Raw genomic sequence first — 27558 nt, forward strand, 5'->3', positions numbered from 1 at the left:
GGGCTTAGTCTGCAGCAGGGGAGATGTAGGGGAGATATTGGGAAGAAGTCTCTAACTCTCAGGGTCGCTAAGCTCTGGAACAGGCTTCACAGAGAGGCTGTGGACTCCCCATCACTGGAGCCTTTTAAGAACACCTGTCAGGGACGGGCTAGGTTCACGTGGCCCTGCCCTAGTGCAGAGGGCTGGACTTGACTTCAAGGACCCTTCCAGCCCCACATTTCTGTGGTTCTATAACCAGGGCACCAGGACAGTCTGCAGGTCCATTGTGCAACTTAAATCTGACTCAAACGTTCAGGCTTAAAGTCACAGGACACTAGACTAGACGGCCCACTGCACTGTGTGCACAGCAAATTCAGTGCAACTTCTCCACCCAAACACCAAGAGCCTCACACAGACCAGCCACCCAGCCCGAAAAGGATTCAGACTTAGGCCTGGTCTAGACTCAGTACGGTCAACATCGCTACGGCGCCCAGTGGTATGAGAAATGCCACCCCTGAGCACCGCAGTTCAGCCCCCACCCACTCCCTCCTGGTGTAGACATGGCTACGCCGCTGCAGTGCCTGTAGCGTAGACTCGGTCTAACTAGCAGCCAGAGGGTTTGCTACACTTCTCTGGCGTCTGTAACAGGAGATCCAGTTCCCGCTGCACACGCGGCAGGCAGTACCTGCTGGCAATAAATGCTGGGTTTCTGTGCTATTCCGGGCACCAAGCCTTTCTCAGGAGTGTTTACACACAACTACTGTCACACAGGAGTAGGGAAAAGAGGGTCTTTCTTCAAGGCTATAAAGACATTTCCGTACTGTCCTTCCAGCCTAGACAAGTCCAGCAGAAGAGCTAAACTCGCCATGGGGAGCAGGATGGACTGAGGGGGTTGGGCTAGAACCGCTCACCTGCTGGAGCTGAGCTGAGCTGAGCTACCATGGCATTTAGTGCTGCGGTACCAAGTATCCAGGCTAGTGGGCCCTGCAAGAGCGGAGAGGGAGCGTTCGAACCTTCCACCCTCGCTCTCACCCCAGCAGTTCCGCTGGTTCTAATTAACGGACAAGCTGACAACGCAGACCTGGCTGTCCACTGACAGCAGCCTCCACTTCCCACCTATTCCCGGATCCTGGCAGCCACGGGACAAATACAACAAGGCGACGAAGGAGCGGGCTGGCAGCAGGCTCACCTTGCTCTCCTGGTTCCCGTACGCTAGCAGCTGAAGGCAGTCAGTGGTGATGGCGAGGAATTTCGGGTTGTTCTTGTTCAGCAGGGGAACCATCTTCTGGAGGCCGTCGGCCAGGCGCACCGCCATCTTGGCGCCTTCCTGGTACAGCAGCAGGTTGTGCAGGGTGGTGATTGCATAGAACAAGACCGACTCGACCGGAGAGCTAGGGACGAGAGCATGAAGGGGAATCAGGCCACAGCAGGAGGTGGCTGAAGGCCGAGGGACGTGCGGGCGCCTTCGTGCTTGCTACAGGGAGGACGGCCTGTGGGAAGGCAGGCCGCAGAGCGGTCCAGGCACTGCATGCTGGGATGTGTAGTTCTGGCAGACTGCACTGCCATGTTAGGAATGGAAGGGCTGCTGCAGGCAGCACCATTTTATGCCAGTTGGGTGTGGCCCCCTGGCAGGCGGCCATCGAAGCGCGGTGCCTGGAAAGTTCATCCCCCCTGGGATCCGCATGGACAGAAGCGAGCACTGTGCTGTCCCTAGCTCCGCTCCTCACTAGCCCAGCAGGCACTTTGAGAGCACAGCTTAAACCTCACCAGCGAGCGAAACACCAGGGGGGCCCACAACAGACGTCTGTGGCATCCCCACCATGGCCAGCTGGAGGGAGTCCCTGGATTTCGCAAAGCGCCAGAAGCCCAGGAGACTGCGTAGCCAGCTCGGCAGAGGAGCGTCCAAGCGAGAAAGCAGAGACTCCTCTTTGACTAGGGAACAGACTCAGCTAAGCCTGCAGCAGTTGTGAGACAACGAGCTTTGCAACGCCAGTAGACTGGCCACACCAGAGCGCTGCCAATGCCTCTCACCTGCCCTGGCTCCGTTCCCTCCCACTTCCAGCCACCCTACAGCACGCAGCTGTCCTACTGAACAGACTCTGGGTGAGCGCAGAATTAGCCGTCACTCCAGCACATGGCTGCCTGGTACCTGAGCATCCGCACGAGAGCTGGGATGCCTCCAGATTTGAAGATGGCCAGCAGCCCCTCCCGGTGGTGCGAGAGGTTGTGCAGGATGCTGGTGGTGCAGCGGGCGGTGTCCAAGTCGCTCGTGTTCTGCATGGCACGCACCACCGCTGCCACAATCTGTGGGGACTGCATCAGGGCGCGGCGCGAGGCCTCCTTCTTGGACAGCTGGTTCACTATCATGGCTGCTTTGCTGACCACAACCTGGGGAGAGAGAAGGCTGCAGATGGGAGAGGGGTCCCAGCCAATGCGACGAACCGGGAGATTACAGAGCAGCGAGGGAGCTGAGTCTCCCACTAAAGAAGCCAGAAGAGGTTTCCTGCCTTTCAGATGGATGGCGCTGCACGTGAGACAGCTGGATCCACTGTACCGTACGGATATGCTGGGCCAGGGTGGTGGGAAAGACTCTGCTCAGGGGGCTGAAAGCCCGCACAGCTAGAACGAGGAGTACTTGTGCGACGGCGGCTACTTAACAAAATGATACCACAACGCACAGCAGCAGGGCGGGCTGCGGCCAGGGCTCAGGCGCTCTGGCACAGCAGGGGGGTGGGAAGGGAGAAGCAGCCAGGGGTGCAATGCATCGGGGGGTTTCTAAAAGCTCTGCTCCAGGAGTTAGTTTGGGGCAGTTCCCTGGCCTGCACATACAGGAGCTCACAAGGGTCCCTTCTGGCCTTGGAATCTATGCAGCACTAGGGTGCAGGCTGCCCTGCCTGGCCAGCTGGCCAAAGCCAGGAGCGCTACGGTCACATGAGGTATTAAAAGGACAGGAGGGAGAGGGGAAGAACTGAGTACAGATGTAAAGGGACACAGCTGTCCTGGGTCCGGTTCCCCCTTGCTGCAGCAGGGCTGATGGGCCATGTGACTACAGTGCTTTACAAAGGAGAAGGGCGTTGGTCAGCGTTGGCTGGATCTCCTCCGAGGGCCCAGCCAGAGCTACGCTCCCAGGCAAGCACGCAGCTAGGAGGCTTGCAGCCTGATCCCAGAACACACCCCAGACAAGAGCGTGCATTGAGCAGAGTTTGCTCCCTTACCGGGTCCTCATCATTCAGCAGCTTGGTGAGCTCCGGGATGGCCCGGGTGGCCAGCTCCGCATCGTCCTGGTAGTTGATCAGGTGCACAATGGCAGATTTCAACATCTGCGAGGGCTCGGCCAGCCTCTGCACATTGGTCTGCTGGCCCTCAATGTGAGTGGTCATGAGCAGGGATCGGTCCTCCACGGTCTCTGGGTACATGGCAGCCCGGACACGCTGGGCCCGTGTCATGGCCAGCTGAGACTCCATGTCTGCTGCTGCAGGGAGGAGAGGGGGCGGGAATGTTAAACTCCCAAGCTCTGCAGAGTTCACTGCCAGGCCTCCAGATTTCAATTAGCTGAGCAGGAGCTTAACAAAATAACACCCGTAAAGTCAGAATCCCCCCCCGCCCCAGAAGCTGGTGCTTCACGTTGTAAACAGATACCTCTGTGCTGCTGTAAGGGAACACTTCATTAGGCAGCATAATTAGGAAATTGTCACACAAGGCCTGTTAATTAAAAAAAATTAAGGGCATTTGCAAGTTGGGACCAGCTGGCTCAGGGGATTGGAATGGCATCTGGAGGCCTTTCACTGTGGGGTTTGCTAGGACAGATCCAGCTCTTACCACCAAATTGCCACCTGTATCCTCTGGGAACGGCCGGTGGCTTTGGTCCAGTTCCTAGCTGACAAACTATCCCCAAATCACACCATTTCCTAGGCGCAGCCTCAGGACCAGGGTAGGGCGTGAGCTACTCCACTGTAAGGCCTGGTCACGGGGCAGTGAGAAAGGATTCTTCCGCCGACCGAGCCACAGCCTCAGAGAGGTGGGTTACCTGCCTGCATGGAAACCCCCTTCTGATGCTGCAGGAAGTATCTAGGCTAAAGCAATACGTCTGCAGCTCTGCTGCTGTAGTGTGGAAATACCTTTCGCTTCCCCTCCTCTGCCAACACTGTACCTCTTCTGCGGGAAAGGGGATTTACCATCTGGGGCCAGTAATCTGATCCCTTTACTCAGAGATAAACACAGGGGAGAACCACTAGAACGGAGTCCAGCGTTGGCAGGTAAGAGTTCAACGATTCACTCTCTTGTTAGAGAGAAACAGAGCCAGGGTCTTCTACTTCGCGTCACAGAAGCTGTCCCTCCCCTCCTCAGCCCAGCCCAGCCCGCGTACTGTAGCTGCCAAGACAGCTGTCGTTCTGCTGACAATGTGCAGGTGTTTGGGGTACAGGGAAAAAAGGGAGGAGGGGAACATTTTTCTGGTTTTCTTCCCCTCTGTTTCAGACATGCCAGAATTGCACCATCGCCAGCTACTTTGGGCAAACGACAAGCTGAATGCCTGGGAACAGTTTTGCAAACTGTCTCTGAGCAGCCAGGTAATTGAGAGGCACAGATGGCTGATCACTAGGCTGGGATCAGACGGCTCCTATCTTGAGAACGCAGCTTAAAGCGCCGTTGAGGCATATGTGGAGACCGAGCTCGGAATTAGAGATGTGGTTATGCCACAAAACACCCTCTCTGTACGAGATCCTTCCTGCACTCAGCCATGCTGCCCGTGGGCAGGGAGACAGGGGAAGGTATTTTCAGCTGCAGTGGCCGCCCGGGCACGGAGAAGACAAAGGATTTATGGAGTGGGGTAGATCCAGTATAGGACATGGGAGGGAGATGGAGAAAGGCTGGGACGGAGCACTAGAATTTCTGCATCACCAACTTTATATCCTGGCCCTGTGTGTCCTACCTGCCGCTGGGCCCAGGCCCTGGCCCCCCGCCTCTCTGTAGGTGGTTGTCTTGATGGTGTACTGCTTGGCGTAGAGGTCCTCGTCATCCGCGATGCATTTGCTGCTGACCGACGGCACCTGGGTGTTCACCCCAGAGTGTATGCCGGAGTCGTAGGTGTAGGTCTGCTGCCACTCCGTCACCTTGATCGGCTGCTCCATCATGTTCATCACCTCCATTGCTGCTCTGCAGGGAGAAGGGGAAGGAAGTTACAGACTCCATCCAGAGCCCCCTCCCCTCGCAGACCCAGGCTAACACACCATCAGTAGCTAAGTGCTGCTTGCCCGGGACCCTCCCACACATGCCGAGATCACTATCTGCCCTTTTCTTATTAACCAGATGGAAGGATGAACCAAGATGACAAATCCCACAGCTCAGCACTTTGCCTCTCGTGTTGCAACATGAAAGGAGGCTGTGGCTGGTACAGACAGCCTGAGTAAAGCTCCAGCTCCCCATGGCCATTACTCGCTGCAGAAGGGGGCGGGTTATTCTCGGTTCCTGAAGGCGTGTGCAGAACATCCCGAGCCGAGGGACAGATCCCCTGCTATTCCGGGCAGCACAGAGGAGCTTTTTAAAGAGCCGTTTCCGGACAGACGAACTGGCAGAAAGCTGAAGCCAGCCACAAGGGTTTGGAGTTCAGAATAAAAACGGGCTTTTCAGAGATGTTTCTGGGACAGCTTGAGTGCACCTAAAAATAAGGCAAGCCACGCTAGCCTGTCCTAGTGAAATGCCCTCCAACTGGGTGCCGGACCCAGGGCTAAGACTCGCTGCTGTATCCATGCCACGGGAGATGCCCAGGAGAACAGGTACCGCCGTCCCAGGGCAGGTACTTACCAGGATGCAATAACCTGAGTATCGGCACCTCCAGGCAAGATCTCTTACACCCCTAGTGATGGAATTCAAATGGAAACAGCTCCGCAGAGTCGCCTCTAGACTGCCATACAGGAGAGCCACTCTCCTTCCTGGGGCTGGCAGCAGCCGGCTCAGCCCCTGGGGGAGGAGACGCCAAGCAGCCACCGCCCCATGCTGCTAGGAGTGGCTCGCAAGGGAGTGCCAGATTCCAGCCCCATACCCTGCTCAGAGATTAAGGTGGGGACTGCCACAAGGAACCTGGATCAGGATAGGAATCCCTTGTGCTGACTGAGTCCAGCATTTCTGCCAAGTGCGAACTGGGAATCCAGTCTTTCCCACAGTGGAAATGCACTTTGTCCAGGTATCTCCCCTGCCCGCCCACACACACCCTGCACAGCCTCAGAAGATTCCACACAGACTTGAGGTCAGGCTGCTCAGGATTCCCGTGGCCCTCACAGATCTGCCTCGAGCAGTCACATTTCCAGGAGAGCAGGCAGCTGCTGCAGAGGTATTCAGAGAAACACAGAGCAAGCAAGGAAATAGCCACTGGACATTGGCAGGATGGGATTTGGATGTAGGGTGACCGTATAGAAGGGTGAAAAATTGGGACGGGAGTGGGGGGTATACAAGAAAAAGCCCCAAATACTGGGACTGTCCCTATAAAACCAGGACAGCTGGTCACCTTACTTAGATGCACATTCTGTATGCTGCAATTGCAGCCAGTGCCACTAATGGAGACCCCACTGCACTGAAGGGTTAATGGAGAAAGCAGCTGCAGCTGGGTGCAGACACACCCAGGATAGGAATGCGGGTTAATCATGGTGGCTCTCTGGGTAGGGGGCTCCTCCAGATGCTGGCGGACAGGAAGGACGCATTCCTGAGAGAAGCTGGCGAAACAATGGAAACATCGGGAGCCGGGGCGAGACTGATCTCGTTAGTCACCTGAACGGGTGCTTTCAGCGGAGACTTGGCAGCTCAGAGGCTTGGCAAGAGGATATGGAGCTTTCACCTCTAGGTCACTGGCTTGAATCTGGCACATGCTGCTAGCAGCTAAGTGAGTCCAACAGCTGCTTGGCCTACACCCAGCGAGTTGCTGGGTCTCCGGCCAGCTCGGAGGGGGAACGTCTGTTTGCTCTCTTAGCAGAGCGCAGCCATTCAGCGCTTGACCTAAGATGGAACCTGCTTCCTCGCAGAGCCGGCCCCAGGAGGTTAATAACGCCCAGACCGGTGCTGTGGGCCAACCAGGTCCAAGCATACACAGCGGCCACGCATGCTCAGCCAGCTCAGTAAGGCAGCCCGCTTCCTTGCGAGCCATGTTTACCCTACTTTAACCAAGCGTTTCTCTTCATTTAAAGCTCCAGCTGGCATTTGTTTCTGCTCCACCCAGCTGTGCATTGAGCCGAATGCCAAGAGGTAACAACAGCTACTTATCTCGGAGCTGACGGCCCAACTCGTATTCACGCCAGCTGAGCGGCTGCCCTGTGACCCTCTAATCCCAATAGGCACCTCAGGTCCACAGAGGACAGGAGGGGCCCAATTCCAAGCAACAGCCAGACCCTGAGGAAGGAATTCAGGAATCTCTGCAATCCAGCTGTGCTGTTATTGGCCAGGAGTTGGCAGCATGTGGGGGGAGGGAGGTACTGCAGGTGGTAAAGCAGGTTTCTCAAACCCCCACCCCAGCACAGCGATGTCCAGATGCTAACAGGGCCTATTCCAGAGTCACTTGCCTCCTTCCCATTGGCACAAGCCAGACACCTAATGGAGCCGTCCCTATGGTCCTTAGGACGGGGTGGGGGGAGGTTTCTGCAGTGGGCTGGGTTTCAGCCCAGAGCTCAAACAAGCCAGCCCCCAGCCCCGCCTGCATATGCAGGTAGGGCACTGTCCTGCTCACCTGGAAAGCACCTAGCGTTTCTGGGGCAATACCACAAGGAACTGAGTAATGCTTGGCCTCCTCCCTGCCCAGCCCTGCCAGCCTCACCCCTCCGTAGCTCTCTGTAAGACCCACCTTGCCAGCGTGCTGCAGTAGGATCACAAGCAGGAGAGCCAGGCTAAAGAACTCGGGCAAGAGAGCTTAGCAGACAGCAAGGAGCTTGCTGCTTATTGTCTGGACTGCATGTTGGCTTGCAACAGAGTGACTTCTCCAAAGCAAGTGGAGTACATTATAGCCAGGGCTGACTGGGGTGGGAGGGATCAATTGTACTGGGGCCCAAAAACCTCTGCAACTGGGGTGAAATGGGAGGAGGGCCCCACTGAACTGGACATACCTGGGACACAAATTTCTCTCGAAAGGCCTGATGATAGCCCCAGCCTTTGTACTGAGAGCAGGGCACCGTTTTGCAGAGCTATTCCTCAGACCCACTCCAGAGGGTGGACAGGGGACAAAGCTCAAGGGGCTGGAGCATGGCTGGCTGGCAGCAGGGGCAGCTCTAACCCTGCCTGCTTCCGGCTCGTGTCAGACAAACTCTGCCTCGCTCTCCCCACATCTGCACAGATCCACTAGAGCATGTGACGCTTCTACACGGGGCTGCTTACCCCCAGCATCAGCCTGTGTTCATGCACTCTGCTCATTTGAGAAAAACAGCCCAGGCTGCAGATGGCTCCAAGCAGGGCCCTGCCCTGGGGACGGCTGGGTAAACACAGCGGAAGCTTTCCAGGAAAGAGCCTGGGTGTGGTTTGCACTAGGAGACAATGAAGGCCATTCCCGGGCTGCTATGCATTTCCCCAGTCCCATCTGTGTCCAGGCAGCCCGGGGGGGGGTTCTAACACTCCCAGATGGAAGGAGTCCCCTCCTCTACCCCCTTCCTGGGCTCCCCAAAAGAACCTTTCTGCGCTCCGGGGAGAGGGGAGGTTGCTCAGGACAACGCTCTGGTCAAGAGAGACCCAGGCTGATGCAGGGAGCCAGGAGAGCTGCCTTTTATGGCCATGCCAGGCTCCCCTCAGACTTCACTCCCACTCCCAAGGTTTGCAGGGCCCTCTGAGATCAGGAGATCCGTAGTCCGCCCTCCCCATGGCCTGTGACCCAGACTCAGAGTCACAACAAGTCAGGGAAGGGAGGGATGAGTCACAGTTTCAGACTTGATAAGAGAAGTGAGCCCCACTGTTGGCCTCACCGGAGCAGGAAGTTTGACTGGTAGAGGCAGCCACATGCATGTCCAAAGGAGAGGTTTAATTACCACCTTGCACTAATACTCTGAGTCATGCGTGGAAGGAGCTGGACCAGGAGAGCTCTCTGCTGACTGCTCCCCTCCACCCAGGAACAGACCCAAGCCAAGCAATTTCATGGGACAGCCCAGCCCGTGAAAGCTACAATGCAGCCTTAACCCATTTTGGTGCCTGAGCTGGCAGGAAGTTAGTAAAACCCTGACTCCCATTTCCCTCGGCCCGCTGACTTAGTGGCACATCTGATGTCTGAGTCAGGGCGTTGGGTGGCGGCACCAGATTTTATAGGGCAGATGGGGGTTGCACCTTGCTGCGTCGGGACGAGGTCTGCTCAGGATTCGTTACCAAGAAGGTTGCTTTTCCTGCAAGGGCTTGGTGAAAACACGTCTGAGCACTGCCAGCAGTTCCCAGGCAGCCCTGTGCTATAACGAACAGCACAGAGCCATGTTCAAGGGGGAGCGAATCAGACCCAGGGCCTGGCACATTCAGACAAACCAACGAGGAGTCCAAATGAAGCTAAAAGTGTTGTCTAGTCAAGTTAGAACAGGGGTCAGGAAATCTGGGTTCTACTGTTCCCAGCTCTGCCACAGATTGAATTTGGACAAGTCACTCCACTTATGCACCTCAGTTTCCCCACCTATAAAATGGGTGAACCACACTGAAAATTAAACCTCGCCAGCTTAGTGCTATGAAAGTCTATTAGCTCGCTGAAATCCACACAAAGCTAGTACACAGACACACCCGCTCATCATCTTCTACCTCCTCTCCCGGGACCATCCCAGGTACATTTTAAGGGCAGTTTTCTACTCTTGTCTGTCTGTAATTTTAAGCTATAAAGTTGTAATTGTATTTACTGGTTAGGTTACACCTATAATGGCCTGTGCATAATGTTTGCATATGCAGTAGTAAAAAAGGCAAAGAGAACCACTAATGGAAGCTGCTTGAGCTATTTACTCCCCGTCATGTGTCAACGGGATATGCTGGAGGGTGGGGTGGAGATGGGGTTGAACTAATGCAAAGCACCGGGTCCGGGAAAACACAGGACTCTCCACACAGCACAGGAGCATTCAGTGCTCAGTGAGCTGTTAACAAAGGTAAGCACAGATCCAAGTTTCCAGAAAAAGGCGAGAGTCGATAGCGGACTCAGTGCTGAAAAGAGACTGGTCTTACATTCAGCATTTCAGCCCACGTCTCTTGTTATCCTGATAGACTTGAGATACTTCTGTCCCTCTTCTTGCATCTGCAAACGAAGTGAACAGAAACCGCTGGGTACGTAAATACAAAGGGTCAGTCTGAAAACTGCACCAAGATGTGTGAAAAACAATTCTCTTTGCAGCGTCAGGTGGGCGGGATGTAAGTTGCAGGCTGACAGCGATCAGTCAAGGGGACAACATACCAAGCAGAGGCAGCCAGGAGACCCTCGGAACAAGGCACTGAGCAGTATCCGGAGACAAATGACATTGTCCTAAAGTCATCACTTGTCATGGAAGGGCACCTGCAGAGCTCATCCCAGGGCGAGACGTGCTACCAATTCCATGTCACAGCATGCACGCCCCTCTAAATACACAGCCCTGGTCGCTCCCCGCGAGGGCTTCCCCTGCCATGGGGAGGCTGGCCTTTAAGCCACGATAAAAGCAAGGGAATTAGTAAGCCCTGGAGTGAGTATTGACCCACTTCTGTTCCACAGCTTGGTCAGTTCTGCGTGCCACAAAAAACCCACAGCTAGTTCCCAGGGCACCAGACAGCAGGAGCAGACGGAGGTTTCGCAATTTGGACAGCAAACTGGGGGTATCTAAATACAAGGAGATGGGAAACACTTGGCACTTCTCAAATCTTCTCCCACGCCCCAGTGAGGTAGGTGGGGAAAATGGCAGGGAGGTGAGGTGAATCTCTCAGCGCCACAGAATGTGTCTGGGCCATAACGAGGAACAGAATTTACGAAGGCGTGGCTCGTGTGTTATCCCAAAGCAGAGGCCACCTACAGAGGGAGGAGATAGCCATGAGCATATGGGACCACACCCCCAGAAAGTAAGTGTTCCTAAACTGGCTGAGTATACACACGCACAGGAGTATAGTGGGTCAGAGAGAACAGTGGAGTCAAGGGGAGGGATTTTCACAGCAGTCTAGGAGATTTAAACACCTTTCAGTAGGGTTAATTGAAGAAGTGTCTCAATCCCTTTGCCTACTTTGAAAATCTCAACCAAGATGAGGAAACAAAATGCAAGTGGGTGGTAGTTGAGGCATGGAATTGGAAGCTGAAGAGATCCAAGAAGCGTTGACTGGAGCCTATGGAAGGACTAGGAACAGGTCCAATCACAGCCACTGCATGTTAACTCTGCACTGAAATTCAGGTGTTGCTAAAGAGGGGCAATTTTCTATTTAAGGAAAAACAAGGTGTCCCTAGAGTGACCAGACAGCAAGTGTGAAAAATCGGGATGGGGGTGGGGGGGTAATAGGAGCCTGTATAAGAAGAGACCCAAAACTCGGGACTGTGCCTATAAAATCAGGACATCTGGTCACCCTAGGTGTCCCCCAAGGCCAGGTGTAGCCCTGCGGGGAATCGGACCATCTGCCTCCCTCCAGCACCGCACAGCACGAGCAGGATGCCCAGCCAGTGGCCAGCAGGAGCAGGTTTTGTTAATTCAGTCTAGCACCTAAGGAGTGCATGAACTATGAGGAGGGGCTGGGTACAGAGAGACTGAGCATATATGTGGACAGTAACTGCTGCTCCGAGAGCTGAAGGAGTCTGACAGGCACTTATTTTCCAAGCATGCCTGGGTTCAGCTGGAACCCTGACTGCTCACACGGCTCTGCATAATGCATGAGCCGCCGCAGTTTTTCCAGGGTAGATGGCAATCGTTTAAGCTTACAAATCAAAAGCTAGTCCAGGGGTATTTTACAAGCTTAAATGAGCTAGGCCTGATAAGTTTTGGCTGCAAACAGGATAACAATTTTCAAGGCATTGCATGTGACTATCTGCTCTAAGAGGCTTTGTACAAACAGTGGGGAAGCCAATGGCCCTGGGACACGGCAGCTAGTCCCACAACACAGCTAGCCACTCAGAAGTGCAGGCAAATCACGTTGGCTAAAGTACCAAGCTGAGAGTAGCCCAATGAGTCTGTTTCCCAGATTGAGACTTCAGGACAGATGTCTGGCACCAGCTTTCTTCCATTCCTTCACAGCACTCACCAGGAGGCTTCAGAATGCGCTAGCCCGTCTTCCAACTGCCCAACTCCGTTACAGGATAGAGCTAATGGCGAGCAGCCGGATCCGGTGCAGCACTGGCCAAACACCGAGCAGCTTCGGGAAAGGTGGGAACCGCTGCAGGAGCATGCAGGATCAGTACTGGTTGGCAGGCCACTGGAACAGAGGGGCCAGAGATCATGACAGGGCCAAAAGCAGGTTCTCCTGGCCTCCGCTGGCTGCTAGGCAATAACAGATGAATGGCAAGGGAGTCAGCTGGGAAAACTGTACACTACAAGATTCTACTTGTTTATAGTGTGGCCTTCCTGGAATTCCTCGCAAGTGTTTTCAGTTAGGAATTAGTATTATTCAGAGTGAGCACGCATCTCCCTTGGGGAGCAGGAGAATGGACTTCCCCCCCCCCCCCACTCACCTCTCTGGGGATGGGGATGAGGAAGGAAGCAGGTTCTATTCAGTTCAGAGCGGCACTGGAAATATGAAAGGGGATTTTAGCCTTTTGATGGAAGGAGTGAAAGCAAATGAGGTATATTAATGCAACAAAGAGCCTTGCAAGCGGAGACTGTGATTGTACTTTGACCTAGTTTTCTCCAGAGTTTCATCCATGCTACAGAATAAAAAAAAGCCACATTTCATCTGCCCATCTGGCAGCCTTTGGTCAGAGGCAGGGAGCAAGCTAGTAATAAGCCTGATCGTTCGCACCTTGAGAAGCATCTCTGTGGGTTCAGGAAGTAGCACGCTCAAGCAAGGAGTGAGCCTGCAGCAAGTGCGCTCCTAGGCAACTGAGCCAGCAGAAAGAGAATGTCACTGTTTGACTAAGGGTTCGGGAAATGTCACCAGCGCCAGGGACTCTCTATTCGGTGTGGTCCTGCTGTGCTCCCCATGGTACAAGCGCATTGTCAGACCTAGGAGTCCCCGAGGAGAATGCAGCTCTGTCCCCTTGTCAGATCAGGGGGGTTAGCACAGGAAAACTAGTGAAATTCATTCTGAAGGCAGCAAGATACATGGTTATTCTGGCCTCTCAGTTGGGGCAACATGCCAAGTGGGTGGTCAACAGTGCCCACCGCGGCAGAGGTGCCTGACCGCTGCTGCAGCAGGTGGTGGTCAATCGAGAGGTTTGGGCCAGTAATTTGGAGGGACTGGAAGATAGGACGCCTTTGTCCTCACCCTGTTCATGCAGAGAGATGAGCACAGGGAAGGTATGCTCTGCGCAGCTGCAATCGGAACAGAGAACAAGGCAGCAAGGCACCCATGCAGAGTCTTCTGTAGAGCAAATGATATGCAAAACATTTGCTCAGCCTTGAGAATCTTTCAGTGCCAGGCTGCTCTGCCTCATGCCCCCCATACCAGCTCCGTGGCCTTCTGCTCCAAAGCAGCAGATACAGAGTTTCTCTCCATGCCTTCTGAGTCAAAGAGAATCCTTTCCCCAGGATCTCAGCTCTGAAGAAGTCTCAGAGGAGAGCATTCGCCGTCACAAAGGAAAGCCGACCTACAGAGTGCAGGCATGTAAACCGAGATTAGGTTAATGGGTCTGTACATAAAAGGGTTTCCAATACCACAAACACCCCGCTCGGATTTGGAAAGAGCCAGAGAACTCGCGGGAAGACGGGCGGGCAGGCACCAAGAGGAGCTGAAGTGAGATGTGACAAGAGGATCCAGGCAGTGACCACTGGTGCCAAACACTCAGTCTGGTATTTACCTTAGAGCCGTGGGAACATGCTACCATGTCCTCCACTCCTGAAGGGCTTAGCCTTGTTGCTGTGGAGGACAGTTTGAAACTGTGGCCCTAAAGGCGTAAAAACCAGAAGGCAAATTTTAAAAAAAGGGAACGTAAGTCTCGTGATTCTGGGGGTCAGACTCATGAGCTCTGAGTTGGCAGCACTGCAGGGGCCCTCCGGGAAAGGGGAGCACGGACAGGAGCACCACACAAGCGACAGGGTCCTCCTTCCCTGTAACAAACAGGAACCAAATTTTGCCACCACAAACTTCTGCATTCAGAGATGGGGTCATTATATCAGGACTCATCTGTTAAAAAAACATGATCCAGGTACCTGCTAGGCTGCTCCCCACGCTGGTGGGGTGGTGTAGCAATGAGAGGCCAACAGGAAATGCTTATTATGAGGGGCGGGGGGAGTTTTCCCATTCTATTAGCCTCTACAGCAGCAACACCAGATCTCTCCCAGGAGATCACATGAAGGTCAAGCCCTGCTCCTTTAATGGAGCGCTGGACAATAATACGCAGCATGCTCCCATCCATCACTCTGGAAGTGCTCTGCTGCCAGGAGCTCTCGACATGGGCTTGTCACTCCACACTAATGCAGCTCCACACCCTTTGTTGTGCCAGCACAGGAGCTGGAGATATCCAGATAAGAGGATCCACACCTGCTAAGCAACCACCTCCGGACCTAGACAACGACCCTGGGCAGCTGTCTGAAGGGTGCGAAGCACCCACTGAACGCAGTACAGACGGGTAACTGGGAGACAGGGACCAGATCACACTGTGGCAGCTCTGTACCTTGACCGGGTCATGGAGCTTACGGCATGAATACGGTGGTTTAGTTTAACAACAAGCAGTTGGTAAAAAAACAGGAAGCAGAACAATGGCTTGAGATAGCCACTCATCTGCCAACACTTATGGGACATCACAAGAGATATTCCCTTTGATGTTCTACCTCTGACCACCTGCTGAGCTCCCCCAACTAGGCTGTCCTGGGAGGGGCCCAAGCCTGGGAACACAGGAGAAAGAAAACCCGGCTAGATTTAAAAGGATACACCCTCAACCAGGGACAGAGTTACAGGGAGAGGGACCAACATCTGTCCTAGAACCCACAGCTACAGGCACCAGGCACAGAGAAGCTTCCCTCGGTCTCCACCAGAGGATGGCAATGCTTCTGGGAAGAGTCCTGTATATAGACAGTTTTTAAGACCTTTTCCCTCTCCCTCCCTCCTTACTGCTGCTATTACAGATTCAATACTTGGCTTAAGGCGGCTGCTAGTCACTATCTAGCATTCTGGAAGGGCAGAACCATGGGTGCCGAACCCAATCAGAGCTGATGGTTAAGCTCAGTTGATACTTAGGCTATGGCTACACTTTTCTCAAAGCGCCGCGCGGCAGCAGCGAGCGAGCGCAGCAAGCGCCAGCGCTGGGAAAACTCTCCAGCGCTGTCTCGTCTCCACCTCCTGTAGGGGGGGGGGGGGGGCGCTGGGCGCGCTGGCGCGGCTCTGGGCGGCTGGGGCTTGACTACACTGGCGCTAGAGCTTTTGCAGCGCGCTGCAGCAGTGTGTTTTCACACCCTGCTGCAGTGCTGCAAATTTGTAAGTGTAGCCAAGCCCACAGGATGCTGCAGCTCAACGCCAGGTCTCGGAGTGGAAGAACTGCACGATTCCATACCAGAAGTCACGGCTTGAGGCCTGGAGCCTGCGGTGCGCAGTCAGAGGGGACGGAGCTGCAGCGAGCTCTGTACTTGTGACCCTGGAACCAAGGAAGATGCTTGGAGACTATCCAGAAAGCCGAGATCATCTATTGGACTGTTCCACATCCTCAAAGGGGACAGCAGCAGCATGGAATGAAAGTGGACTGAGTGTCACCTAGCTTGATCACCGGAAAGATTCAACAATCACACAAGATACCACCCTACTGAACTGGTTCAATGTAATTACTGCAGAGAAGCAGGGGCTAACCTGTGCCTTTTCAACTGCAAGTGTTTGGCTTGGTTACAAGGGCTACTGCTATGCTGATAGGACAAACGCTGACCATTAACCATCAATGATCACTAGCAAAAGGGGAAAACCATGGAGATTCCAGACTGGCCAACTGCATGCGCATGTTGGGAGGACATGACACTAGATGTGAAAAGTTTATTTAAGGGCACAGAAGCATCAAAACAGAACCAAGAATCAGGTCAGGCCAGATGGTTTAGCCATCCACTCCCCCAGAGCAATGGATTTTCTTAAAAAAGGTTTAATTCTTTCCTACTACAATCCTGGAGTCAAGGAGTTAAGAATTGTGACAAGGAGCAGAGGAAGCTACAGCTGGGAAGAGAGACTAGAAGCCTCATATCTCCAAAGTTATTTGATCTGCATCCAGACAGCTTCATCTTTGCACAGATAACGTCTGACAAGGAAGTCTCCAATAAATATGCATCTATTTGCAGCTCGAATGCCTGCGTCTAGCCCTTTCCTTTTGCTCCCTGAGATAAACTTGCCCTTCTTTGTGTCGAGCAGGCAGCAGAATCTTTATTAGAGTTCCAGCTTTAAACTGATTTACCGTTGAGCGACCCCCAAAAAAGCAGCAGGGAAGCCGTAAATATTGTTGCATTAAAAAAACAACCTATCCCCAGAGATGCTCAGCTCCTGGTCGTGACACTTCCAGTTGTCAGGCTCCAATCACTCAGCGCCAGCTTCACATGGGGGGGTGGGGAGCAGCTATGCCTATCAAGGCACAACAAGAGGACACTGTGCCCCCATGCTGGAGTGCGTGACTGCATCCTACCCCACCTCCTTTCAAATCCCAGGCCAATGTTGAAAGCCAGAACTGCCAGCTCCAGTTAAAAGGATTTGAGACTAAGAACACAGGGCTTACCAGAGCACTATCTAACCACTAAAATAGGTTAAATGAAGCTCAGGGATATTACATTAACCCCTTGGACAACACAGCGAAACCTGCTAAGCATCCTCTCAGCTTGGAGGCGGAAGAGCCGCAGTGTTTACACAGTCTAGTTACACGTTAGAAATCTTACCTTGTGCTTAGAATTTTTAGAAGACTTCAAACTAAAGGTGTTGACACTGAGGATCCTAAACCACTACCCTGCGGAGGCAGGCCAGTAACTTTAAACACACCTTTGGGTAAAATGGGGGAGACCCCCCGTTTCCCCACACTTGGGAGTTTTCAGGGTTTCATTCTTCTACACAGAGAACAAACCCAAAGCGAGCTGAGCTGCTCTCCCCTACAGATGAGGGGGGGAGGAAGCAGTCTCAACTACCTATTCTGCACACAAAGCAGCCCCTCCATTTTCCGGGAGAGAACAAAAGGTCAGAAGGGCTGTTGCTCTCCCCATTCAGGAATCGCATTGTTCACAGCTCTGTGCAAGTGGGATGAGCCTGAGCGAATGTAATTAGTTACTTAGGCCTTTAAAAGAGGCATTTACGGCAGTTTGACAGACGCATGTAGCAAGAGGCACAGATTCTAAGGCAGGTGATCTCAAATCCTCCCACCAGGAAATCAGATAATACTTAAGGTACAACGAGGAGTCCTTTTGGCACCTTAGAGACTAACAAATGTATTTGGGCATAAGCTTTCGTGGGCTAGAACCCACTTCATCAGCTGCATGGAGTGAAAAATACAGGCGCAGGTATCAATACATGAAAGGATGGTGGTGCTTTACCAAGTCCTAGGTCAGTCTAACAAGATAAATCAATTAACAGCAGGCTACCAAAGGAGGAAAAATAACTTTTGAAGTGGTAAGAGAGTGGCCCATTACAGACAGTTGACAAGAAGGTGTGAGTAACAGTAGGGAGAAATCAGTATTGGGGAAATCAAGTTTAGGTTTTGTAATGACCCAACCACTCCCAGTCTTTATTCAGGCTTAATCTGATGGTATCCAGTTTGCAAATTAATTCCAGTTCTGCAGCTTCACATTGAAGTCTGTTTTTGAAGTTTTTTTGTTGAAGAATTGCCACTTTGAGATCTAATTCTTGACCGACCAGAGAGACTGAAGTGTTCTCCTACTGGTTTTTGAAGGTTAGGATTCCTGAAGTCAGATGTGTCCATTTATTCTTTTGCATGAAGACTGTCCGATCTGGCCAATGTACATGGCAGAGGGGCACTGCTGGCACATGATGGCCTAGATCACATTGGTAGATGTGCAGGTGAACGAGTCCTGGATGGTGTGACTGTCACCTGCACATCTACCAATGTGATATATGCTCATGCCCAAATCAATGTGTTAGTCTCTAAGGTGCCACAAGGACTCCTGTTCTTTTTGCAGCTACAGACTAACAGCTGCCACTCTGAAACTGAAGGTACAGAATCAGAGGGGGAGCCGTGTTAGTCTGGTTCTGTAGAAGCAGCAAAGAATCCTGTGGCACCTAAAGCAGGGAAGAGAGAAAGCAGCAGAGACCGTGCTGGCCTCTAGAGCACCCAGGAACAGTGCCACACCTAAGGGAAGGAGAAGGGCTTTTCCCTTTGCTCTCCACGTTCACGTCATAGCCCAAGTCCCAACCTGCAGAGGGCTGCACATGTCCAATTCACACTACGCTTCCTGGAGGTGATCTGTGGGCCCCAGAGGTCAGAAGAGTCTATCATGCCTCATCATCTCCTCCCCTCACACAACAGTGAAAGTATTAGACAAACCAATTTCTTCTTAGTGCTGAGCCCCAATCCCAGCCTGTCTGTGACCTTACAGACACACAACACTGAATCCATTCCCATTTGGGGCACCACCCACTCTGCCCATCACAATGCCATGGATTGACTCAGGGCAGTCCTGAATCCAGGAGCCCCTCCTCCAGCATTTCTGACTTCATGTGGCCTGGCCTGGCATCCCCTTCCTCAGCCCACAGCAATGGGAGACGTCTCCAGCAGGGCTTCTTTAGCATGGAAGATAGCAAAAAGGCCTATGCATTCACACACAGGGGGAGCAATCAAGATACCAACCACAACAGGGGATTAAAAACAGGACATTTTGTCCTGCAATGAAAATGACTTCCTCCTAACTTTGCAGCAAATAATCAGGGATACAATTTGGCCTTGAAGATGTCCCAAAAGCGTGTAAAGCAACCCCACTGGAGCACCAGTCAAGTCCTTTCTGGGAGGTATAGAAGCCAGGAAATCTTTGGGATCTCATGACAGCATCTGTGGCCCTGGAACAGCACTTAACACAATCTCTCCACACCCCTCAGAGGGAGGTAAGTGTCTATGGGCTGTAGATAGGTGCCTAAAGATGCAGACAGGTGCCTAGTGGGGTTTTTAAAAGTGCCTAGGTGCCCAACTCCCATGGGTGTTATCCCACCACATGCCCAACTCCCATGAGCTCTGGTGGAATTTTCAGAAGGGCCCAGGGACCTAAGTACTTTTAAAACTCTGGCCCTAAAGCACTGTGTAAGTTACGGTGATCTACAAGGTCTGAATGGAGTCCATATTGCTTTGTGGGGGGAGGGTCAAGAAGCACATCCATTCCCTGTCCACACCTTCCTATGCCACCCTCTAAGGCAGAGATTGGGTAACTTCAGGAGCAGAACAAAACTGCTTTTCCTCCCTTTTTTTTTTTTTTAAAGGCTGCAATATTTACAGCTAATGAAGCTCGGATAGAAAGCACGGCAAATGCAGTGCCCTAAAGACGACTAGTTGCTGAGGGTATGAAAGGGGTCCCTTCCCAGACGGAGAAACAAGGATGGGAGAGAGAGAAAGCAGCTTTTCAAGATTCCATCAGCATCAATGAAAAATAAAAGCACTACATATATATAGAGAGAGAGTCAGACCTTCGGTAGTTTAAATCATTTCAATGGAGGCTTTACAGGGAAGGAAAGTGGAGGCATTCAAAGGGAACGGAGGGATCTTTAATGAGAAGACTTGTGTGTTACAGGAGCAGTGATCTTTTTAAAGGAAGCTGAAATAGCACAACGTGATTCACTCCCTCTCCCCACAACCCCCACTCTGCTAGCTCTGTCCTGATCATCCACACAAACAAAGGAAATGAATTCCTCTGTTCTCCTGGCATGTTCGTACTGTACTGGAACCTTCCCCCAGCTTCCCATGTCAGGCAGATGAACAACGATCAACAGGCTCTTGGATAACGTCATTCCGAGTTGCTCAGAAAGAGGGGAAGGGGCCTTTGGAGACAGGTCAGCTGACTGGGGGAGGTTATTACAAAATGGTATTTTTTAAATGCCATCACTGGGAGGCAAAGGTCATTTCCAAGACTGTTGATAGAAGGTTACTACAAAGCATCCTCCCTCATGCACACAGCGGTGTGTGCATTTCTCATGCATTCCTTCACACAAATCGCAGCTGAAACCAAGAGCCACCCTCCAAACCGCGCCTTTCTCTGCAGTTACCTGTTTTGCTTGGTTGCAGCTCTCCATCAGTGGAGCTCACCAGAACAGATGCAAGAGATGAGTGCATGCTTCAAACCCTGGAAGTGCCTTGGCTTCACCCAAGTTAATAGTTATGGACAACCCCCCCCACAAGTCTAGTCCAGGTTGTAATATTTCAGCACCTCCTGTCATACGATGACAAGGGGTTATGTACAGGCAAGTCTCATCTTACATTCATTTAACATATGTGAACTCAGCTTTGCGCGGTCGGCAAAAGAGAGAAAAACAATTTAAATACTGTACCTGTAGTGCGGGCGATTCCGCCTGCCATTACACTCAATGTAATTTTGACTATACGCGATTTTCGCTTTACGCACTGACAGCGGAACGTTATCCCAGCGTAAGATGAGACTCCCCTGTATTAACAGCTTCCACAACTCTCCCCTTGTAAGAATATGCAGTGCTGGTCATTACATTTATCTTCCCCCAGCAAGTGGAGTATACAACCCTCCTGAAAGCTGTTTGAGACACACCCATCTCCATTAGGTCTTATGCTGAAGTTTGGTTATTGTAGGTACACAGCAAATGGCGAGCTGAAATAACCATTCGTTGGGCCACCACCGCAGTAGCTGTTTGCATGTTTTCCTTACCTCCAGCAAGTTGTTCTGCTTTCTGCCACACTGAAGCAAAAGCCCCACACAAGGGAAGGGCAGGGAGCTAGCATCTGCCAGACAGCATGCCGCTCAGTGCATTATCTCACTGCCATATGTACACGTGGGCACGCTCAACACAAGCAGCCGATCGGCCTGTTCTATTGTGTCTCATGCTGATATTTTCCATTGGATTAAGCCTCAGAAGCAGTGAATAACTCAGCCATGAAGAGACATTTCAGAGATGCCAAAGCCAGAAGGACCATTAAATGATCCAAGACGGAGGGCTCGTTTTTCAGAGGACATTATATTTCCCCTCCGTTACTGAGCACAATAACGTGTTAATTTGTGTTTGGCTAAAGCCTTTTCTAGAAAGGCATCCAGAGATTAAGAACCCAGCACTGCCCTTGGCCATTTGTTCCAATGATTAATCACCTGCACTGAAAAATTTGTGCCCAATTTCTAACTGACTTCAACTTCCAGCCATCAGTTCTCGTTCTACCTTTCTTCACTAGATTAGAGACCCCATTACTACCTGGTGTTCTCTCCCCATGAAGGCACTTCTATTAATCTAAATCACCTTTTTGATCAGCTAAGCGGATTGAGCTCTTCAAGTCTCACTGGAAGGCATTTTCTCTAGGCCTCAAATCATTTTTGTGGCTCTTTTCAGCAGCCTCTCCATCAGCATCCTATAAAACATGGACCACAGAACCGGACGCAATATTCCAGTAGCGGTCTCACCAATGCCATAGGCAGAGGTAAAAGTCACCTCCCTTCCCCTATGTGCTACTCCCCCGGTTTATCCGGAAATGGAGAGTCAGGGAGCCACACAGTAATAAGGTGCGATGCCCAGATACGTGCAGTGCTGTAATGATGGAACACCCTCCCATGGTCCATCCTTGAGTGGCTGAGAAACTCCACTTTACACCTCCTCTCCCTGCTCCACCCCAGCTGGGGGAGGGTGGAGTGTTATGCATGTTCTTTCCTGCCCCCACTGCTTGGAAGGCAGGGACTCCTGGCAACACTGGGTGGGGCGGGGTGGGGCACCGTTGCTAACATGGTTGGTCTACACACTCAGCAGCATCTCCCATGCATCAGGGAAAGTGCTCCTGCAATCACAGCTGACTGGGGCACCAGTCAAACCAGGCCTCTTGGCCTGCATGCCTAAGTACTGCTGTACCGGGGGACAATGGACAATCATGATTAATGCCAACTCCTATGTGGCACTCATGCAGGTCAGCTGCATTCATCCCCAATACTATATCAGGGCAATCTTTAGACCAATCAGCAGGCCCTTCCCCACAGGGAGCTGGTCAGAACCCAGCCTGCGAACCTGATTCCACTCTACCCTGTGAGCAGAAAGAAATGCAAGTTCTTTTCCCAGTGGGAAGGTTCAAGGACTCTAGCAATTTTACAGAGCACCAAGGTGACTGGCACACCAGAAGCACGCACATGTTCTTTGAGAACAGCACACACAGAACCCTCCCACACCCTTCTGTTAGCTACTTACCAACCATTTGGCAGAAAGAGGTCACTGCAGAAGTTTCCACTTTTGAATCACAACTATTCCACCGCCCTTGCAGGCCAAACCTGTCGCACCCCGTGGGCTCTCGTAAGCTTTGCTAATATATTTTTGCTGTTAGATGTGTAAAGAAAGGGAAGCCACTCCCCTTCCCTTTATTTCCCTCTGCCCCACACTCTCTCTTTCCAGGTTAAGAACCCTGATGCCACCCCATTACTGCATCTTCACTTCGACAGCAGCATCACCCTCCCCAAGGTTAACAGGGACTAGTCTCGTTTGTTTTAATAATGGGGAATGCGTGCACAATTAAGAGCAAAAGCCAAAGGCTCTGATAATTACTACATCAGAATAACTAGAGGCAAAATTACATTAAATGTGTATGCTTCTGTCTTAAGCCCTTTCCCCACCCCCTGACCTGCTTTCCCATTAACAAGATGTTTGGGAAAGAAATCGGTTTATATTAACAAAGCTGGAGAGAATCCCTGGACACAAACCAGCCAGTCAGCTGTGCTCGGGGACTTCCCAACATCCCTGAAAACAAATATGGGGCCCAACCTTCAGCATTTAAGCAGAGAGACTAGGCATAGAGGAGCAGCACCGCCTGACCCCTGGGAGCAGACATGACACGACACCCCAGGAGGAAAAGCACCACGTCTTCGTTACACCATGGTGTGATGTTCGAGGCTGTCCCCACTTCAGCTGTCTACGTAAGACACTTGCAACACTCATCTGCCCCAGGTACAAGGAGTTCTGGTGATACACACCACAGCTTCTGTTGCACAAGAACAGATGAACCACGTTTGTGCCTCCACACCTACTACGCTGCTAAAAGTCCTGTACCGGTGCTTTCTGGGAAAGTGTGGCTGGCCAATAGTGCCTCAGTACGTGTCGAATGCCCAGCAGGACACAGAGCTGCCCCATGTGTTGCTGGCATCATGTCCTCTCCCGCCACAGAGAGCTGGCGAGAGTATCAGCCAAAGCAGTTACCCAAGCACAAGGAGGGAGGGGCCGTCCATCTACACAGCGGTGGAAAGAAGCATGTCAGACCAGCTGCAGAAAGACAACCATGCACCAGATTAGGCCACCAACTCCTAGTCTCGAGGTGGGCAGGGACACAGCTGGATTTAGAGCCAGCCACGCTCAGCTGAAAGCTGTAGTGGGGACAAGATCTAAGTATCAGAAATGCTGCCTCCACTAGAGCTCCCATACAAACATATTCTAGGTACATCCAAGTCTGGAGACCTGCGGAACTGTCCTATGGAAACACCAAAAGATGCTAAGATCAGAACCCCAGTGTGCTAGGTGCTGCACAGACACAGAATAGAGTCCTGGCCCCAAGGAAATAGACAGAGGAAAGATCTACCCCATTGCAGAGTCAGGGAACAGACAGAGATTAAACAATTTGCCCAAGCACATATAGGGAGGGTTTGGCAGAGGCAGGAAATGAAATCAGAGCTCTAGAGTCCCAGTCCAGACCCTTAAGCACAAGCCCATCTTCCTTCTCCGCAGAGCAGCACAGAAAGGCTAGGGTTAGATATTTAACAGCACAAGGCAAGGGTTGAAACGAAACAGACGAGGTTAGTGGTATTCAGAAACGTAACATGGCTAGGATTCATTCAAACACATACCGAAGGGGCAAGTTTTAGGCAGGGGCTTAAAACAAAGGCAATTAAAAATAAAGATGCCACTAACAACGCGTGTTCCTGTCAACCCCTCAATCGCCTAGCGTGCAAGTGCTCCCCATCCCCCCAAGATGTGGCAGACAGCTCTTTGGGGCAGGGGTCGTCTCTTCCTCCATTTGCACAGAGCACCATAAGGCTGTATCCCCCAGGGATTACCCCTAGATGCACAATAGACCTGGCATTTCCCACGGCCTCCTTGAAGCCACACTCAGCGCTGCTCCTTATGTAGGATCGGAAGGAGCCATCTGTGCTCTGATAGGAAAGGCATTTGCTTTTAAAATTTAATAGCAACCCTTTCTGCGTCCGAGGACGTTCTCTCGTTGGCAGGAGAAGCTGGGGCTTCTCATGGGGACGCACCTTCTGGGGCAGGAAATCACTATCGGCGCTACAGCATGAGGCTCAGCTTCCTTCTCACCATTCACGTTTCCTGGAAAAAATCAGCAGTAGCTGCACTCAGCTGTCACCAGTGAGTTTTATCAGAAGGAAACAAGCACCAGCACTTGGCTCAGAGCTGGATACCAGGGGCTGACAGACTCTACAAACCTGGGACGGGTGCCTTGGAGAGTATATTTCTCTAGGTCATTAAGGTCACGAGGCTGCATCTTAGTAGGTCTCAGCTGGCATTAACAGAGGTGCAGCTGCCCTACACGGTGACAAAACATTCTCCCTCTGTGGTCCAGCAAGGACACCCGGCCATCACCTCTCTCAGGCAGAAACCTTCGTCTCTCTCACTGCTGACCAGAGGTTTCTCCTGGCTGTACAGTTTCCCACCAACACTGATCTCCCCAGCAAGCCAGACTGTCTAACCAGGCCAGCATCTGCACTTTGTTTACTATTCGCAGGCTCTGAACAGCGTAATTGCCCGCAGCTGTGAGTTACCACACAGCTCTAAGCAAGCACATTTATTCTGAAGGTGAAAACATCAGCGAAAGCACATCAAACCCAATAAAATAATCTACAGACAGGCTAATAAACGTACCAGAGATCACCCCGCAACTCTGCAGGGGCTCTGGTAGAAGTCAGTCCTTCAAACCCCACCACAGGGTTCTTCTGTGCTTACAAGCTCAGAACAAGCACCCCCATGCATGCATTAGGCTTTCCACTACACAGCCTGAGCCTTGAGCTCCAGATGCCAAAAGACAGGTAATGGGTAGACACTGGCCCCTTCCTCAGAGGGGAGCTTCAAAAGGCTTGAGGGGGGGATTTCATTCACCTCCCCCTAGACATTTCCCAGTAAATCCACTTCACATATATTGTCCCCAAAGACCATTCTAGTCTGCCACATTGTTCGCTACAGCCCTTTCGCCAGCCAGGCCCCCCCCAATAATACAAAACCTTTGCATTTAATACAAAGATATTTAAACTTAATTTAATAAGGCTTTTCAAGGATATTGCAGAGAGAATTGCCACAACTGTCACACTTTCATTTAAGGAAACCAACATCAAGTGTCAGGAACAGAAACCCTAGATGCGCCATTCTCTCATTAATGACAGTTTGTTCTTGTTGGAAATATCAGTGGGACAGATGAGAGAACTTGCCATTTGCCCATGAATAGGAGATTCTGGCATGCTTGCTTGAGCTGCCCATGACTCCAAAACAATACAATTAATCACAATAACTCCATCTGGAGAAGATAGATTTTATTACTTTTAAAAAGCTACGAACAAATAGCTCCCTAAGAACACAATAATTGCAGGCTTTAAATTTAGGTTTTGAGGCACTCGCGTGCTATTTCCAGCTTGGATAATGGCGAGAAAAATACAGTATTTCTGCAGCACAGTCCCCATTTTACAGCCAAGAAAAGAATTCAAGAGGGGAAAACAAAAGGAGTTGGGGGCTGTTTCATTTCTACATGCAACCGCATTACATCTGCGGAGTTCAGATGTTTCATAAGAAATTATAACCAACACCAGTCAGCTCCCAGCCTGTCCGAGCAAGTTAATGGTTCGCCACTAGTGCCCCGCCTGCATGTCAGAGTGATTACTAGGAGGTTGTTTAAAGTGGCCAAAGGTCTTTTTACCACCAGCTAAGCAAATGCACTTCATGCAGTGATATGGCTAAATAAGTCAATGCCACAAAGCAACAGAGTCTGTCTAAAGGCAGCATGGCTCCACATTCCCGATATAGCAGCCGCAGACTGATGTGACACCCGCAGAAAGCTATACAGCTGCCCCCTTCGACCCCCCATCTCCCCTCTGCCAGCTAGGCACGCTTCACAAAAGAGGGGCAGGGGAATGCTTCTTACACCACAAGTTTGCTAGCAAAATGATGCAACTGACATATGTGGATCCTAATTAGGAATTTTAGCTTTTTCCAAAACCAAATGAGCCTTCAAAGAATTCAGAACAGCCACACTCATCTGTTAACAAGTCTCATCTGTCTTCAGTGCACTGGAAAAAAACTTGAACAGAGTTCACCCTTTCCAATTTCATCGTGTAGCTGGAGAGAGAATTATCTTTCTGGAGCTGGAAACGGTCTCCCATCCTTGCCACGGTCTGCTGCAGAACAGCAGCAATATTTTTCATCCAGAGAGCTCAAGGCTCTTCACAAGGAGAAGGCAAAGTTGGGAAACTGAGGCAGAATTGAAGCAACTTGCCAATGGTCACAGCAGACACAGAAGAACCTGGGTTCTAGTTTCAGCTCCTAGACCAGTATTCCCCCCCCACACCCAACAGGGCCATGCTGCCACAACATCCCAGGCCCAGTGTGAAGTATGGATGTCGGTTGTATTTATTTTTACAGCTGTTCATGGATAGTGGCTTTGGTCAGCCAGGTACAAAAAACATTTAGCAACCCAGATCACCTTCACCTGGCTGTCCCGTTCTGCCTCAGGAGTGGCAGAAACCCAAGTCTCTCACTCAACATCCTGACAAGAACCTTGAGACACATTTGGTTTAAGTACCGAGAAGCCAAAACTTTCAGTGCACTGGGGCTAATGATGCAAACGCCTCTGTAGACACCAGCGTCTGTATTAAGAGTTTCAGATGGAATGCCACGCCCCCTGCCCTTTCTGTAGAAATGATTTCAGAACAAAGTGACTGAAGCATTATGAAATGCCTAAAGGCCTGACAGAATCTGCAGAAAAACTAATCAGGGATGGCAGATTTAGAAAGATATTTCAAACCTCCATCTAATTAGAAACATCCTTGTGTCTGACAACTGTTTCCCCAGCATAGCTGGTTATGAAATATACATTATTCCTACACAAGAGAAGTGGGAGGTCTGTTTGTCAAAGAGATTTCAGACAAGAGCACAGCAATATTCCTAGGCTGCGTATTCAACATCAAAGCTAGAACTGCAGTTGTCACTTACGTGTTTGTTTCAAAAGAGGTCTGAGTGCTGAAAAGAAAATTCCTGCTCTGCAGACACAAGCGCGTTTTATTCTGTAAACACCTGTAGTACCAGTATGGTTCAGTGGGGAGCACTAGATCATCCTAGGACAAAATCATGGAATCAGTTTCAACCAAGGCTATTTATGCAGCACCACTGATGCTTTACAGATTGGTCATT

At 51.5% G+C, this 27558-nt stretch overlaps 1 protein-coding gene across 2 annotated transcripts in view; it reads right to left on the minus strand.

Annotated features, from left to right (window-relative positions):
- LOC120392135 (junction plakoglobin) overlaps positions 1–27558 on the minus strand; it is a 49978-nt gene that overhangs the window by 13023 nt on the left and 9397 nt on the right. The window contains exons 1-5 of one of the 2 annotated variants that reach the window (XM_039516679.1): positions 5782–5877; positions 4910–5133; positions 3195–3451; positions 2129–2367; positions 1169–1370 (exon numbers count right to left, since the gene is read on the minus strand). In XM_039516679.1, coding sequence (XP_039372613.1) covers positions 1169–1370; positions 2129–2367; positions 3195–3451; positions 4910–5126 — 915 coding nt within the window. In that variant the 5' untranslated portion in view covers positions 5127–5133; positions 5782–5877. Of the gene's footprint in view, positions 1–1168; positions 1371–2128; positions 2368–3194; positions 3452–4909; positions 5134–5781; positions 5878–27558 lie in introns of those variants that run through there. The other variant, XM_039516678.1, reaches the window with a different exon arrangement.

Source organism: Mauremys reevesii, linkage group 27 (assembly GCF_016161935.1).
Source record: "Mauremys reevesii isolate NIE-2019 linkage group 27, ASM1616193v1, whole genome shotgun sequence".
NCBI classification, from domain to species: domain Eukaryota; kingdom Metazoa; phylum Chordata; order Testudines; family Geoemydidae; genus Mauremys; species Mauremys reevesii.